This window comes from Rhinolophus hipposideros (genome assembly GCF_964194185.1).
Source record: "Rhinolophus hipposideros genome assembly, chromosome: 5".
In the NCBI taxonomy this organism is placed as follows: Eukaryota; Metazoa; Chordata; class Mammalia; order Chiroptera; family Rhinolophidae; genus Rhinolophus; species Rhinolophus hipposideros.
In genome coordinates this window covers 101082424-101094976 of record NC_138051.1, presented here as the reverse complement: position 1 = coordinate 101094976, position 12553 = coordinate 101082424, and the positions used below count along the sequence as shown (strand labels likewise).

Here is a 12553-nt window from a genome sequence, read left to right as displayed (position 1 = left end):
ACACCGAGCTGACTCCTGCCCAGTGCTGCCTCCTTGTCCTGACTTGGTTCCATGCTTCCCAGTTGTACCCTCGGATCAAACCCCGACAGCGAACGCTCGCCTGAACCTCCCTTTGGAGCACCGCACAGGCTGGCCAGGGACAAGGAGCCCCTGGGACGACCCTGCCGTCTCCCCAGGAAGCTGAAGCTAGAAATGGCTTTCATGGTGCTCACTTCAGCAGACCACGCCCACAATGTGAAATTCCCGAGGTTTCTAGGTGAGGCCCTTTCTCCATTTTCGCCTCCAAGACCACTGAATTTTGCCAATTACTGTAAATCCAAATAAATACCCAGCTTTCTAAACAACCAGCCCTGTTGCCAATAGAAGCCCTAGTTTTAACCCGTTTGGTTGCCAATGATGCTCTTACTGACCCCATTCTCAGTGTCACCTTCACCCCACCAGTGAAGCCTACTGTCACTGGACATCACAGAAAGCCACCATCTTTACTCCTCGGCACACCTTGCTCCTTCATTACCAAAGGAGCCCTGTAGGGACACTTGTGTCCAGTGGTATTCCTGAGCGGGGGCCCCACTTCCTATTCTGCGTGTTGGTCTCGGTCACCTGCAGGCTAACGGTGTTGGGCCGGAGTTCCAAGCCAGTCACAAGGGCCCCTAAGGCCAAGTGACCCACGGCCAGGAGCCTTACACAGCACTGCCTCCTCCGTCGCCTCTGGTTGCCCAGGTTGGTTCTTACCCCTCAATGTCACTCAGCATGGACACTGTAGCCACGGGCCAGGGAGCTGAGGTCAGTCAGTCAGGGTGGGGCGGACATGGGGACTCCTGCACGTCGGACGGGCAGCTGTGGGGCAGGAGGGCACACCTGGCCTCCCGTCTGGGCCCGCCGTGCTGCTGTAATCTTTGCCCCATCTCCAGACTTAAAGCAAGTAAGGCCCTTCACTGACGTGTACTTGTACGGACAGGCTTTTATATTCCAGAAGTATTTTTGGACTAGACCAAAACTCCCAGACTGATGTTAGAAATGGTTTTTCGCATTAAAATCCAGGCCCTTAGGCTTTATTTTCCATGTACGAGTCTGGTGTATAATTTACATATAAATGTGTACAGGCCCGTTGCTGTAGCCGATGACTTTTAAGCATTGATTGTCACGCTGGTGACAAACAGTGGACACCTGGTGGGGCAGCCGGTGCTGCTGTGTAAATATGCACAATAAACGTGTCTCTCACCGCGGCTGCGAGTCATGTGTTCTGGAGCCAGAACGGAGCCGTGGCAGGAAAGCTCAATGATGGGCAAATGCAGGCTCTATATTTTCAAAATAGGTTTTAATCAAGCTTTATATACAAACTGTTGTACAATTATTTTAATAAAGTGAAAAGTACACAACAAAGCTGGCTCCTCCCCTGTAGTGAAGCAGCAAAGGTTTGTTCCTTGGCCCCGATTAGTGCCAGGTTACCGGAGTCCATGGGGTGGCACCCGGCTGGAGGCTGCACCGCCCACATCGTCTCTGTGGAAGAACTAATGACACGGACGTGGAGGGGCAGAACCTTGCCGCAAGCCCGGCCTCGTAAAAGCATAGTCTAATTAGGCTGAGACCAGTTAAGCAGCAGTGGAGCTGTCTCTCCCACCCCTAGTGAAGCATCAACAAGAAAATACACAACTAAAGCAGGCAGCTGTCCGGAGTGTTAATGAACGCTGTGCACGCTGCACCAGGTAAGCGAACACGCGTGTTTCTCCCAATACTTGCATTTCCCAGTGCCGTGGGCTTAGCTGCCTGCATGGGCGCAGCTGACGGGCCAGCCCGTGTGTGCTTACTGGTCCCGAGATTCGTAGAGGAGCTTGGCGGCCTGCAAGGTGACCAGAAAGAAACACGGAGGACCAGGCGTGGTCCTGGGGCTGGTTGGGCACCCCAGCCAGGCCTGCTGCCATACCTTGTGCATGGCCACCAGCCATGCAGTCGCCTGCCTCCTGCTGGCATGTGCGTCCTCCCCGGCCGTCAGCTTCAGCTGGTTCACACCCTCCGCCCCGGGCACTGTGTACTGCAGGGACATGCCCGTGGCCCGCGCATTACCTCCTGGAGGAGGGAGACCAGGTAAGAAGGCTCAAAGGGAACCCCAAGCAAGGTCACAGGATGGGAAAAGGCCTGAGTCACCTGGCCTGGTGCCCTCCAGGGCCTGGGACAGATAAATCGCACCACATCACTGAGCCAAAACGCTGCTGCGTCTCCTAGTCCAGGTGGGGGTTCCAGCCCTCAGGTTCCGCCCAAGCACACCTGTGTGCACCGGGGCCAGGCCCGGCCATCACAGCCACCCCCCTGAGGACCGTTGTCAGAGCTGAGGGGACAGCAGGCAAGGCCTGGCACCCGACAGGTGCCCCCACCCTGGTATGTGAGCTCCCGCAAAGCTGCATGTGTGGGACCAGCCAGCTGGGACACTGCCCATCTCCGGGCCAGGACCAGCGGCTCCACTGATAACTGTTCCAACATCTGCCTTGAGAACCAACGGCTCACGACATGGCTCTCCCCATCACGAAACAGTCAGGAGAGGCCCATGGAGACCAAGCTGTCTCCACCCACAAGACCAAGCAAACTTCACCCACAGATTTTTACTTGGAGACTGGGGGCCCGACTCTCTCATAGGCCAGCAGGGGGAGCACCCTGTGGCTGGGAAAGGCCTGCCAACCTCGGGGGCGATCGCAACTGTTAAGTGCTGGCCCACAGGCCGCCTCAACTAACCTGTCACATTCCCACCTGCGTGTCAGCATGGCTTGTCCTGACTGGGCTCCAGCAGGAGTTCCTCCCATGCTCTGCCCACCATCTGCTTCGTAAGGAGTTTTATTGGCACATGGCCATGGCTCCCTGTCTCCTCCAGCTGCTTTGCACTTTGTGACAGGCTGGCTGGCCCTCGACAGGCCAGTGGGCAGGCCCCTCAGGGAGCTCTCTCAGGGCCCCGACCCCATGGGAAGCAGTGCTGCAGATAGAGGTTCTAGAAAACCTGGCTGGGCGCAACTCACTGGACTCCTAAAACTGCCCCAAAGGGGCACACAGTGCCAGAGTCCCAGGGCCCTACCCAGGAGAAAGGCCAGAGAGGCTTCACCAGGCCAGCTGGGGTGGTAACCTCCTCCCTGGCCTTGGACCACCTGGGCTGACCCCCAGGATGCCTGTAACTACCAGCCTGCCACAGGCAACCAGCTTGGTGCCACCAAGAGGGGCAGGGGTGGCAAAACACTGGCCTGGCCCTCTCGCTGGCCTGACGCTTCCCCCTTGTGGTAGAAGAACTGAGCCATTAAATACATTTCTTCTGGGGTGTTCATTTGTGCTTTAGACGCCCATGTCATGGACCAATCACCCCTCTCCATCCAGCACAGAAGGCAATGTGCGTTTCACAGAGACCCTTGGTGTGGAACCCCAGACAAGAAGCAGAGTCGGGGCGCAGCGTGGGGGCAGAGCGAGGGGCATGGCTGACCTTCAGAGGCAGGCTGGCTCCCCAGGAGGCTGCTGTAAGTGTGAATGTCTTTCTCTAGACAGGAAGGTAGGCAGGCAGCAGAGAAGAACAATCAAGTCGGATCAGAAAACAGAAAGCAGGGCGGTTAAGTCACTGAGTTCTGCAGCAGCCCGCGGGCGCCGACCCACTTCCACGGGAGACGCTACTGAAGCGCACACTCCGCCGGAAAGACTCAGACTGGGCCACATGCTCTGGGAGTTTGCCAAGGAACGGGAAGGACTTTCATTTCCACAGACGCTGGGCCGCACTGGGAGGGCCCAGTCAGCCACACTCCAGTCCCTGGAGGGACGCCACCTGCACGTGGAGTTTTGTCTTGGGTGCAGGCCACGTTCCTCCGTCATTTTACACGCTAAGCACCTCATTCACCTGGCGAGTTCCTAAAGCCACTTGGTAAACACCAGCTCACAGAGCAGGACAGGCATCTCGGTACCCGTCCCAATGCTGCTGTGTCACCCAAAAGTCCCCTAGGCTGGCACCACGTCTTGCACTTAGCCAAGGGCAGACGGCATTTACCTCCAGGGGGAAAGCCTTCTGTGAGAATCTGCACGGTCGAAATGTGTGCGAAATCGATCTCGTGGTGGCTGTCCCCATCCAGGAGCAAGTACCTAGGAAACAAGGGCGTCCAAACACGCTACACGAGGACTCGAGGTAACAAAAGCCGTTGGTGCCACGCAGCTCTCTGCCTCTTACCTCTGGTTGTTGGAAAGACGGCAAACCATTGTTTCTGATTTCTCTGAGTTTCCAAAAGTTACAAGGAAGGTGGCTCCTTGGGGCACAAAAACAAGCATGAGAACACAGCCAACCTGTCCTCGCCTTGCCCTTCCCGGCAGGACACCTGGCTTACCGCCCAGGAGCACTCTGAGCTGCTTGTCATAGAACTCGGCCTCCTTGTGGGACACCAGGGCACACGGGCCACACTGCCGCACCGGGTCCACGAAGCACATGCGCGGCAGTGCCACCTTCTGGCTGCAGCACTTGTCACAGAAGCACTTCCCGCACCTGCGGCAGTGGTGCTGAGGACAGGGGCCGGCCGTGAGCAGGAGCCGGGCACACACACCTCCCGACACGGCCCAGGCGTGGAACCCGCCGGTAAGAGGACAGGATTGCTGAGAGGGTCCCTGGCAAGGCAGGCTCTAGGAACCCCACGGCTAGGATGTCCCCCGGGTCACACGGGTGTGGAGCCGTCTCCTGAGCTCTTAGGCAGCCCACCCACGGGGACGAACAGGTGTTCGGGCCATGCCTCCAAGGAACCGGCCTGGGGCAAGATGTCTGTGTGGTCCCCTTCTGCCCGATGGCCTCAGCTCACCTTTCTGGTCAGAAAGTCAAACTTGGTGTCACACTGCATACATCTTGAGCACTAGGAGAGAAGGCGACCAAGTCTCAGAGTGCAGCCCTGTCACTGGCTAAGTGGCCGAGGCTGGGCTGAGGTGTGCGGGAAAGCCGGCCTCCCTCCCCACTGCAGCTCGGGTGGCTGTGCCAAGCGGGCCACGGTGTGGGGGCTGCCCGAGGGCACTGATGGGACAACACTGGGTGCCCAGTGGCCTGGGTCATGCCGGCGTAGGGAGTAAGGGGTGGTTTGTGCCTGCGTCACCACACTCAGACCAGTCACGTTAGGGACTCCCTGGCCTGTGACTGGAGCCAAGGGTCAGCACCATGAAATGGCACTGCTGGTCCACTGCAGGAAGGACACAATGGCCCCACTGCAGGAAGGAAGCAGAGGGAGTTGCTGGGCTGTGGGAGCCGAGCACCAGTTCTGCTTGGCCCCTGAGTCCTGGAGCACGGAGCAGAGGCTGCAGCAGAGCTGAGTCGCCAGGTGCCGTCCGGTGCGGGACTCACCGGGGCTCCGGCGGCGGAGCTGGCCGTGCTGGCAGGAGAAGCCGCACGCACACGCGGGTGGTCGGAAGGCTGACACCCTCAGAGTGGGGACTGAACAGTGCAGCCCTGCTCCAGGTGCCGAGGTCCAGGGAATCGAGACAGCCACATTATCCCCAAACCAGCCTTCCTCCAAGCTCAGACCCTGACCTAAGAGCCAGTTCAGATCCACCACCAGACGATGGTCTGTCCCAGCAGCGCCCGGACACAAAAGCAACTTCAGCCCACTGGCACCGTGACCAACACCGCGCGCCTGCCCCAGCAGGGACCAGAGTTCACGAGACGGGCTGGAACTGGCCCCTGCTGTGCACTGCCCTGGGGCCCGGCCTCCAAGGCGGGCAAGGGAGCCGCTCTAAGGAGGTTCTCGATCGGCGCCCAGGGCCCACACGTGTTCTGGGAAGGAGGCGGGGAGCCTCAGCCAGTGTGCCCTTTGCTGTGGAAGCACGGGTCCAGGCTGGGCCTTTCCAGACCTCACCCTGCAGCGGGAGGGGCACCCCAGCCCCACCCAACTCTACGTGGCCGCCCAGCACTGGGTGCAGTGTCTGAGCTTTTCAAGATCCCGTGACTAACATTTTCTTGTTTCTTCTTTGCTCTTAAGCTACTGTCTGGAATTGGACATGAGCCTGGCCCACCCTGGCCTTCCAGAACCATCTCGAGTCCCTGCCAGCTTCAGGCACCGGCTGGTGCTCACTGCGCTGAGGCCGCTTCCGCCCAGCCCTTCCACTGCCTCCCGCTTCTGTCAGTTCTGGAAGGCTCCGGGTGTGTGCACAGCGCCAGTCTCCCATGACCCCAGGTGTCCGCCAGCCACAGAATCCAGTGGAGAAAGCTCCATGGGGCTGTAACCAGTGAGGCTGGACAGACAGGAAAGCTGCACAGGACCGACCAGGTCCCAGGGCGAGTGACAGCTCCCCGAGGCCTCCTCAGGCGGCACGGCTGGGACAGGGCCCTGAGTTACTCTAAGGCTTCTGTGTTTAGAAACTCAAAGACCGATTTCTAAATGTAAGACCACATAGAATTTAAAATGTGCTCCGTTAAAAAGAGAAGTTTTTTATTTCTCTAACTAAGATTATTCAGAAAACTGGGGCCGGCCCGGTGGCTCAGGCAGTTAGAGCTCCGTGCTCCTAACTCCAAAGGCTGCCGGTTCGATTCCCACATGGGCCAGTGGGCTCTCAACCACAAGGTTGCCAGTTCAATTCCTTGAGTCCGTCAAGGGATGGTGGGCAGCGCCCCCTGCAACTAGCAATAGCAACTGGACCTGGAGCTGAGCTGTGCCCTCCACAACTAAGGCTGAAAGGACAACAACTTGACTTGGAAAAAAATCCTGGAAATACACACTGTTCCCCAATAAAATCTTAAAAAAAAAAAAAAGAAAACTGACAGACTTTTAAACAAAGTAATTTTCTTTTGAGAAAAAGTTTTTGGGTTTTTTTTTTAAACTTTTATTTAAGTGTGTTTTTCCAGGACCCATCAGCTCCAAGTCAAGTAGTTGTTTCAATCTAGTTGTGGAGGGCGCAGCTCACAGTGGCCCATGCAGGGATCGAACCAGCAACCTTATTGTTAAGAGCTCTGTGCTCTAACCAACTGAGCTAACTGCTGCCCCGAGAAAAAGTTTTAAAGTTGTCAACAGAGCAATTTATGAAAACAGAACAGAGTAAGGAAATAAAGCAATGGGTGAAGATCTGAGAGTAAAACGACCACCAAGGACCTAACAAATTGTCTGAGCCACAGCACAGGGAACAAAGCCCAGCCCCCTGGGACCCGAGGCTCCCAGGAACTGCTCTCTGGGGAGACAGAATGTACCGGAGTCCAGAGACCAGATGTGACCCAGCTCTTTCCACCATACGCGGGGACAGGTATCTGAGATGCCAGCCTTGCCCTCACCACTAGGGCGGGCCAGGTCGAGTCACCAGGGAGGAGTGAGACCTGTGGGACTGACCCACCAAAGGGCCTGGGCGAGGGTACAAGTGGGGACCCGTGTTCTAGGGCCCCGGCCAGCTCACTCAGGCTGCACAGCAGACACACCCGCTGGGCACGGACAGGAGGGAGGAAGCCGGCTTCTGGGGAACGGCATCCAAGGGTCCCTGGGTGGCTACAGGCGCTCCAACATCCAGCACCCTCCCCTGGCTGCGGGCAGCTCCCTGCTGGTCCCCTCAACAGAGCTGGGACCAGGCCCAGGCAGGTATTGTAACCAGGGCCACAAGCAGGAAACGACCCCAGGAAGGGCCAGGGCACCAGACCTGGTCAAAGCCTTCAGACCAGAAGGGGCCCCGGGCACAGAGCTGTTGGGAGGCCTCATGTCTCTGCTGACGCGCTGCCCGCAAAGGTGCCCAGGGCAACTCTTCAGAACCGCTACCGTCCCCAAAGGACAGCTGACAGCGTCTCTCCCTCAAAGGTAAAATAGTCCAAAAACGCAGGGTTTGGGTAGTTTAAAGGAATGTTCAGAAAAAAAAGTTACTATAAAGAGTAAACTTTTAGGACACATGCCTACCCTCCCTTTGAGACTGGAGTGTGACAAAGGACAGTCACGCCCTCCCACCTGGCTGGGTGGCCCCAGGTTCTCACACTAGACCATTTCTAGGTTTCTCAAAAATAAGTCTTAAAAATAAATTTTTAAAATACATGTATTGACATGTCTTTATTGAAAGCTAACCTTTTTTAAAGAGTAAAACCTTACCTCCTACAAATATAAAATGAACCCGTGTCACAGGTTTACATTAACTCATCAATTAATGAGGGGCCCACTGGGACGCTGGACACCCGGGTCCCAGGAATCCAGGAGCAGACAGGTTGAGCAAGGGAGGCGGGGGTGACGGAGGCCCCGGCTGCTCCCATGGGGGCGGAGGCAGGGGCGTCGCTGCAGCACTGCCGGACCAGACGCACCTGTGAGCCGTCACGTCGACGACGACGTACAGGCCTGTCAGACAGACAGGACGGGCGTGCAGGCCTGGGAACCGCTGGTCGCAGCCTGCCGTCCCCATTTCTCCCAGCAGCAGCTCCTGGCCAGCAGACGGGCCACGGGGCCCCTCACAGCTGAACCCCCACCGATAGTGTTCTGCAAAGAACCCCCAGACCTGGATAAGACAGACGCCCGTTCAGCCCGGCCAGGGCTGCACACGGAGCCCGTTCCCATTCCTCACCTCATTCTTTGGCCTGTTTGTCCCCTCTCATCACTCAGAACAAACGCCCGCTAACCTGACTTACTTTAGTTAAGCTTCCCTCCTTCCCAGGAGCCCCTAAACTATGACACCCCTTCAGTCTGAGACAGGCTGACCCTGATCTGCTGTCAGGTCACACAGCCTGCACCCCCACTGCCTGTACCCCTCCTTCCACCTCTATCTGCTCATCCCCCAGCCCATTCTCGTCACGCCCGGCTCCCCCATCCCAGGAGAGGCCCTTTCTACCTGACTGTGGAGGCTTGCAAATCTCAGGTCGCGGCCCCCTCCCTCCTGAGCAGTGCACCCACCCCGCCCTGTGCACTGACCTTGGGGAACGAAATCCTCACCTACGTCCCGACTTGCTTTTTATTTGACACACCTGTGCTCTCTTCGCCCCAGCTCTGCACTTACAGTGTCCCAGCGTCACGGTGACAGCACTGCACTGTCATCCCGGTTATACCCAGTGTTGGGGGGGGGAGAGGAGGGGGGTGCAAACCCGCATGGACTGCAAGGATAAGACTCAGTATTTTGGTTGCTTGTGGCTAGCCCTTAGGGCACAGCCCCAAGCCCACTCTCCTTTGCCTTCGTCACTTTTAGGGCAGTCTGTCAAGACCCCGAGGTCACTCCCAGGCTTCCATGGAGCTCCCATGTCCCACCTGCCTCCCTGCCCCACAAGCTCTTGGGGGCAGAGACCGCATAACCCTTGGGGTTCACACTAGAGAAGCGATCCTGTTATTTCTGGGGTGGGAACCCCTCTGAGAAGCTGAAAGCTAGGTGCATACACACACCGCCCCCCTCAATTTTCCAACACTAAGTGGTGTCCCCGTGGGCTAATAAACGGCACAGGGTCAGGCCCTCGTAAGTACTCACTAGACATGGAATGGGCTGGCCTCAGACTGACCCAGTGGAAGACAGAGCCAGAGGACAAATGGAAGACAGTGTACTGACATGACTGACACTAATCTGCACGGCGAAGAAGTGGGGGGACAGTGGGCGGAAGCTCAGGATGCCATGTCACCCTCCTGCCATGTTCTACCCAATTCGCCCCGCCTGTTCCCAAGCACCACAAATAAACCTGTTTCTCCCAGTGGGTCTGTCCATGCTGGAGTCACCTCCCCACACACACTGATCCTAGCGTCCCGGGAACACTGAACGGCAGAAGGCAGCTAACAGTGTCCAGTCGGGAGCTGCCAAGCGCTCGGCGCGTCCCACGGTACGTGTGCCACACACGGCGAGCTGGCCAATGAAGGCCAGACTTGATTCTGATCTCCAGCCCTAACTGCTCCATTCCAAGTTTCTTTTCCTCCAGAACACTCTGCTTATTTCTGGACGCTAGGACCATGCCCCAATATGTTTTAAAATAGACTTCCTCAAACCCAGAGGAGGAGTCGTCCATCCTCACTAGGTCTCCCCTCCTCCAAGCTCACTGGGCTTCTAGGGCTTTCCTTGGCTGCTCAGATCCCAGTTATTCATAGTTCTAACAGGCGGCGGCGGGGGTTCTGGAGGGACACCCTGCCAACACTGGAATGAGACTTCCCTGAAGGAGGGTGTGCCACAGATTCAAGCATTTCAGCCCAACTTGATCAGAATCTCACAAGAGTTCTCAAGACAGCCTGGGCTTGGGACACACCTCAACGCTGAGTTCCACACCCAAGGCCCGCCAAGAAAGGCAACTATGCAGGAAAACATGAAAATTCTTTTAGGAAACACCCAAAGGGCTGAGCGAGGGAATGGCAGAGGGAGTGAGCTTAACTGAAAAGCAGTCAGAACCGGCGAACTGCAGGGGGCTGCACTTCACCGTCCAGACCACGCGTGCTCACACACACGTGCAGGCCCACGCAGCTGCGCAGCACACCTGGCTGTGAAAATTTCATGGGGGGATCAAATGGAGAAAAAATGTCTAAAGAGGCTCCTGGGGGGGTGGGTAATAATGGAAAAATGCTGTGACTCACTGGCCTGGCCTGGCCTGTGGGTGACGCCCTCCAGGTGACTTCCGGGTCAACTGCAGATACCTATAGATATGCAGTCTGTCCCATCCCCCCCCAAGGTCCTGGGGCCCCCTTTCCCATGATGGAAGAGACCAACTGGCCTCTATCTTCACAGTCATTCTCCAGCCTCCTCCCATGTCATTTTGAGCTCTCTTGACTTCTTGACCCGATAACATCTGCCAGGCTTCCTCACTGCAACAGTTAAGGGAACTTGGTGACATATTCATTTATGAGGACAAGAGTCATGGTCTTGCCTTTTTTCCCTTTGATCATCTTTTAATAGCACTAACTAGGGAGGGGATGTGAAGAAAGTCACATCCTGTGAGTTCAAAGAGTACAAGTGCCACGGGCAGAAATGTAGAAGAAAGCGTAAACGGGGAGAAGAAACCCAGGGAGGCCGTGGCCAGCCTGCTCAGTGACCACGCACACCGCAACGACTGTCTCGTGTCCAGGGCGACTCCGACCCTCGTGTGCTGGCCTCTCTCCTCTCAGAGGCAGCTGCCATCTACAGCCAGCGGGCCGGGGCCGGGGCCGGGCCGGCAGCAGAGGGCGACCAAGGGGCAGGGCTGGGCGGCTGCGTCCTCCTCCCGCTGCCCTGCCTCCAGCTGCAGGCACTTCTCCGCCCACTGCATTGAAAACTCCTGATTTCATTCCTCCGCTGAAAACCTGCCACCTGTAGCAGTGATTCTCCGGGGAGGAAAAGCGGCCCATCCAACACTAACGGGGTTGTAAGTTTAAGAACTTAAAAAATCACAGCACTTTGAGGGGTTCACACTAACGTGGCATATGAAACACGGCACAAACAAAACAAACACACGAGCTCACAGACACAGACGACAGAACGGTGCTCGGCAGCGGGGAGGCGGTGGGCGAGGCCGAGGGCGGAAAGGGGGCCAAATCCGCGGTGCGCACGCGGCGGGCACCCCGGCGTTCACACCACGGCGCCGTGCGCGTGAAGTTCGTGTCGTGTGACACCAATGTGACCCCGATTCACTTGATTTCAAACAGTCAGGGCCCTGGATGTCTCGTAGACGTGTCGATTTACAGGAAGGCACGACCTCGCGTGGAGGCGCGGCGCCGCCAGCGCCCGACTTACGGGACGGGGTCCTCGGAAGGCGCCGCGCCCGCCCCGCCGAGGGCAGCCCCAGCCCCCCTCCTCCCCTCCTCCCCGCGCTCCCGCTCCGCCCCCGGAGCCCCCGACGCCACCCGCCTCCGCGCAGACAGACCTCGGCCCCGCCACGGCGTCCACTCCGCCGGGGGACGCGGCAGGGAGAACGGAGGACGCTCCGCTGCCCCGGGGTCGTGGAATTCACACGTGCCCTCCCGGCGCGCAGAGCCCGGGGCCGGTCGGGAAGGGCGGTCCGTGCGAGCGGCGCGGAGGCGGGCGGGGGCACCGGAGCCCCGGGGGAAGCGGGCCGGAGGCGGGTGCCCGAGGCCCCGGGCGGGCCGAGCGCGGGCAGCGGAGCCCCGCGGCGCGGGGCGGGGGTGCGCGGGGCGGCCGCAGGGGCCACGGGGGGCCGGCAGAGAGCAGCGGGGCGCTCGGGCTGGCGCGGGGCGTCCGGAGACAGGGCGAGCCGGGCGCGGACGGGGTCCCGGGGCGCGGACGCAGCGCTGGCCGGCGGCCGCCACCTACCTCCTTGTCCGGGACCCACTGCGGCTCCTCCAGGCCGAATGGGCTGCCGAAGGCCCGGTGCTCGGGCACCATGCGCAGGCCGCTGGGCGAGCGCACCAGCTTCTTGGCATCGCTGCGTGCGGCCACCTCGGAGGACATTACGCCGCCTCAGCGATCGCCCGCCGCCCTCACACGGGCCCTCGCCCCGCCAAAAGCCCCGCCCCACTCGTGCTGCTGACAGCGCCCGCACCCAATCGCCAAGCCCAGCCAGGAGCGCGAGCCAATCGGCGCCAGGGCTCCGCCCCGTTGCTGCGCTCTCCAATCTGTGCAAGGGCACCACCCCTGCCAACCGGAGGGCAATCACCAATCGTCAGTGAGGGCGGGCCCGGGCACGCTCCGCCTCTTTAGGGGCGATTGAGACTTTGGATTA

At 58.8% G+C, this 12553-nt stretch overlaps 2 protein-coding genes across 4 annotated transcripts in view; one reads left to right on the top strand and one right to left on the bottom strand.

Moving 5' to 3' along the window:
- Nucleotides 1-1226, top strand: part of PPP1R13B (protein phosphatase 1 regulatory subunit 13B) — a 75692-nt gene extending 74466 nt beyond the window's left edge. For both annotated transcript variants that reach the window (XM_081048155.1, XM_081048154.1), the window contains exon 17: nucleotides 63-1226. In XM_081048155.1, the coding sequence (XP_080904281.1) occupies nucleotides 63-104 (42 nt within the window). In that variant the 3' untranslated portion in view covers nucleotides 105-1226. The remainder of the gene's footprint in view (nucleotides 1-62) is intronic.
- An 81-nt stretch (nucleotides 1227-1307) lies between these two features.
- ZFYVE21 (zinc finger FYVE-type containing 21) lies at nucleotides 1308-12342 on the bottom strand. 2 transcript variants are annotated; one of them, XM_081048156.1, is made up of 8 exons: nucleotides 12145-12342; nucleotides 4803-4853; nucleotides 4341-4509; nucleotides 4187-4262; nucleotides 4010-4101; nucleotides 3458-3511; nucleotides 1925-2067; nucleotides 1308-1840 (listed from the first exon to the last, which is right to left on the bottom strand). In XM_081048156.1, the coding sequence occupies exons 1-8, from the start codon at nucleotides 12280-12282 to the stop codon at nucleotides 1805-1807; spliced, it is 759 nt and encodes a 252-aa protein (XP_080904282.1). In that variant the 5' UTR covers nucleotides 12283-12342; the 3' UTR covers nucleotides 1308-1804. The 2 variants fall into 2 exon arrangements, with proteins under 2 accessions (XP_080904282.1, XP_080904283.1); XM_081048157.1 differs by lacking the exon at nucleotides 3458-3511.
- Between the last annotated feature and the right edge of the window lie 211 nt (nucleotides 12343-12553).

Coding starts and splice junctions, on each gene's coding strand:
- ZFYVE21 (XM_081048156.1), bottom strand. CDS start 12,282: ATGTCCTCCGAGGTGGCCGCACGCAGCGATGCCAAGAAGCTGGTGCGC. Junction 4,510..4,802: donor TTGACTTTCTGACCAGAAAG/GTGAGCTGAGGC, acceptor CCCTGTCCTCAG/CACCACTGCCGCAGGTGCGG. Junction 2,068..3,457: donor GAGCCAGCCTGCCTCTGAAG/GTCAGCCATGCC, acceptor TCCCTCCTCCAG/GAGGTAATGCGCGGGCCACG.